At 40.7% G+C, this 4,076-nt stretch overlaps 1 protein-coding gene across 1 annotated transcript; it reads left to right on the plus strand.

The window, feature by feature from the left end:
* The first annotated feature begins 1,159 nt into the window (after nt 1-1,159).
* Nucleotides 1,160-3,750, plus strand: LOC120154887. The gene is made up of 4 exons (XM_039166523.1): nt 1,160-1,271; nt 1,486-1,588; nt 3,313-3,488; nt 3,623-3,750. The coding sequence occupies exons 1-4, from the start codon at nt 1,160-1,162 to the stop codon at nt 3,748-3,750; spliced, it is 519 nt and encodes a 172-aa protein (XP_039022454.1).
* The last annotated feature ends 326 nt before the right edge of the window (nt 3,751-4,076 follow it).

The following is a 4,076-nucleotide window of genomic DNA, read 5'->3' on the forward strand; positions in this document are numbered from 1 at the left end:
TCCTAGTAGTAGAGTCCAGGAAGAGTGGGCAGAGTTTGGGTCGCGAGGGTAGGTCTAACTTGAGGAGGAGACCATTGAATTTAATGTATGAGAGTACAACCAGTGAGACAGCTAAGGGGTTCACCTATACCATATGTGCTCAAAGCGGGAAGAGACACCTGGGCACATTCCAGCTAAGATTTGAAGGTTGATACAATTGTAACTCCATGGGTCATTTCAGTAAAGATTGCCTTGGAGTTTAGGGTGCGACATCATCGACGACTTAGCGATTGACACATCAATGCAGAGGGGCTCAATGTCAACCAGGGGTGGTAGTATTGTTTCTAGAAAGTAAAGCTATGGCATGGTTAGATCGATGGCTAATGCAGAGCTTAGAAAGACTTCAAAACAATATAAAGTGCAAGATCAACAGGAGGTTGACGTGACAGATGTCATTTCAGGTACCTTTACAGTCTTTTCCTTACTTGTTACCTCATTTATAGACCCCAGTTTCACCCACTCTTACATTTTCTCAAACCTAGTTTAAGAAATAGAAATCCTAGCAGAGGATCTAGAGACTGGTGTTCGAGTTTCAAGCTTCTTAGGTCTAGCTATCATGGTGAACAAAATGTTTAAACGATCCCCCGTGAGGATTTAGAATCAGACTTTTTCAACAGACTTGATAAAGTTACCCTTCAGGGAGTTCGACTTGATCTTGGCGATGGATTGACTAGCCGAGCACGATATCAGTTTGAGGTATAAAGCCAGTAAACTTAAGCTTAGAGCAGTCGGTGGAACCAAGTTGGTGATGACCAGTGAGAGATCTCGTCAGACGATGATATTATCAATTCTAAAAGCCCAAAGGATGATCGATCGTGGGTGTGAGGTCTTTTTGGCTCATATGGTCAACACTCGAATTTTAGCACCTACACTTGAAGATGTTCGAGCATTGCAAGATTTTCTCAATGTTTTCCCAAAAGAGTTATCTGGTTTGCTACCTGAGTGTGAGTTGGAGGTCGATATTGAGGTAATGTCAGGTTCAGCTCCAGTGTCCATTATTCCATATCGCATGGCACCGACTGAACTAATGGGGTTAAAGGATCAAATTCATGAGTTGCTAGAGAAGGGCTTCATCTGACCAAGCATCTCTCATTGGGAAGCGCCAATCTTGTTCGTTAAGATGAACAATGGGTTGATGAGGCTAAGCGTCGACTATAGGCAGTTGAACAAGTTGACCATGAAGAACCATTACCCACTTCCTAAGATAGAAGACCTCTTCGACCAGCTTAAAGGTGTGTATGTCTTTTTAAAGATTGGCATACGATCATGTTATTATTAATTGAAAGTTAAGAAAGATGACATGGGAAAGATAACTTTTAGGATGAGGTACGATCATTTATGAGTTCTTGGTTATACCGTTTGGACTCACCAATGCCGGCGGTATTCATGGACCTAATAAACTACATTTTCACCCATACTTGGATAAGTTTGTGGTGGTGTTTATAGACGGCATCCTGGTGTACTCCCCATCAGAGAATGAGCATGATCAACATCTCCGTATTGTTCTTCAGACGATCAGAGATAGACAGTTGTGTGCCAAGTTTAGAAAGTACGAATCTTGGCTATTAGAGGTTTCTTTCTTAGGCCATGTCATTTTAGTAGATGACATTAGAGTCGATCCTCAGAAAATCCAAGCAATAGTTGAATAGGAGCCACCTAAGAATGTGTCAAAAGTGCGCAGTTTCCTTGGCCTAACCGGGTATTATTATTGGTTTGTTCAAGGCTTCTCGATGATAGCAATCCCGTTAACCAAATTGCTTAAGAAATGAGTTCTTTTTATTTGGAATGAGAAACGTTGGGATAGCTTTGAATAGTTGAAGGTCGTCTTAACCCAAGCCCCAGTGTTGACCCAACCAGAGTCGGGTAAGGACTTCACAGTTTACAACGATGCTTCATTAAATAGACTTGAATGTGTTCTGATGCAGGAGGGTATAGTTTTAGCTTACACGTCCCATAAACTTAAGCCTTATGAGCGTAGTTACCCTATTTATGACCTAGCACTAGTGGTGTTCGCTTTGAAGATTTGGTGACACTATCTTTTTCAGAGAGAAATGTCATATCTTTACTGATCACAAGAGCCTCAAGTATTTTTTTTTCACTTAGAAAGAGTTGCACCTTAGACAGTGCATATGGGTCAAGTTGCTTAAGTGCTACTACTGTACGATAGATTACCACCCAAGAAAGGTTAATGTCGTAGTAGAAGCCTTATGTAGAAGTCAATATCAGAATTGTGAGGCCTTCTAGCATAGAAGGGTTTGACCAGTGATGGTGGGTTGTTAGCCGAGTTGCAAGTTGAGCCAGAATTGATAGGTGAAACCAAGATATTGTAGAGTTTGGATGACCGATTGAGAACTCAGATTGAGCATGTCTTTCAGGATGAGGTCCCAGGTTTTGAGTTGTGCGATAAAGATTTGTTGTACTTAGGACTCATTTGTGTGTACCCGCAGACACTCAATTGCGTAATAAGATTCTCCATAAGGCACATTGTAACCCTTTCATAGTTTACCTAAGCAGTAACAAGATGTATCAAGAGCTTCTTCATTTATACTTTTGGCTGAATATGAAAAGGAGAGTGTCAGAGTTTGTCACTAAGTGTCTAGTGAGTTAGCAGGTTAAAGCAAAACACCAGGTTTCCTCAGGATTGTTTCAGCCCATTCAGATTCCTCAATGGAAACGAAATAGGGTAACCATGGATTTTGTGATCGAGTTACCAATGACGAGATAGAGACACGATGCAGTTTGGGTCATAGTAAACCATCTGACCAAATTAGCTCACTTTCTCCCAGTTAGGATGGACTATATCTTAGAGAGGTTAGCTCAATTGTACATTCGTGAGATTGTGAGGTTGCACGGTGTACCAACTTCCATCATATCAGACAAAGATCCTCAATTCACTTCTTGCTTTTATAAATCTCTCTAAGAATCCTTAGGCACCAAGCCACAGTTTAGTACAACCTTTTATCATCAGATAGATGGCCAATCAGAATGAGTTATCTAGATCCTCGAAGTCATGTACATGTGTACTATCATCGATCTAGAGGGTAGTTGGGAAGACCACTTGTCGTTAGTGGAGTTTGCCTACAACAATAATTTTCAGTCGAGTATTCAGATGGTATTGTATGAGGCATACGATGCCTTGTATGGGCGCAAGTGTAGGACTCCAATTTGTTTGATAGATCTCAGTGAGGATAAGATTCTAGGTCTAGACTTGATCAGGGAAATAGAGGAGAAAGTTTGATTGATTCAGAGCTGGCTTAAGGAGGCTTCTAACAGATATAGGTTTTATACGGATTTGAAGCGTAATGATATTGAGTTCGTAGTTAGGGATAAGATGTTCCTCAAGGTTTCCCCTTGGAATAAGGTACTCTACTTCAAGCGTAAAGGAAAGTTGACTCTGCGCTTTATAGAACCTTACATGGTATTTGAGAGAGTCGGACCAGTGGCTTCAGGTTAGCCATACCACAAGAGTTGGAACGCATTCACAACGTGTTACACGTATCTAGGCTCAGAAGATACCATTTCAATCCCTCGTACGTCTTACCCTTAAAGCATATAGAGGTTAACTCAGATATGACCTATTTAGATAACCTAGTGAGAATCTTGGCAAGTGAAGTGAAAGAGTTGAGGAATAAGAGGATACCTTTTGTAAATGTGATATGGAGGAACTATGGCATCGAGGAGGCTATTTGGGAAATCGATGAGGACATGTAGCTTCAGTACCCTCACATCTTCTATCCAGGTAAATTTTGAGGATAAAATTTTAATTAGGATGGAAGAGTTGTAACGCCACGGATCCCAGGTTAGGAGTTCGGGCTAACCCTGGGTGGACTTTGGTTTAATTCTTTAGTTTATGGAAAGCTTTAACCCAAGTTGGATTTATTTTGGGCTTGGGTATTAGTCCAATAATGATATAAAGGGGTAAAATTATGTTAAAACAATAATCAAATAGACCAAGGAGGTGAATTTACCATTTTAATTTCAAAAGCCTAAAAACCCCATTAAAATGGGTGATATCACGTCTGAATCATGTCTCCCTT

The sequence above is a fragment of the Hibiscus syriacus genome, unplaced genomic scaffold (genome assembly GCF_006381635.1).
Source record: "Hibiscus syriacus cultivar Baekdansim isolate YM2019G1 unplaced genomic scaffold, ASM638163v2 tig00111151_pilon, whole genome shotgun sequence".
Taxonomy (NCBI): Eukaryota; Viridiplantae; Streptophyta; class Magnoliopsida; order Malvales; family Malvaceae; genus Hibiscus; species Hibiscus syriacus.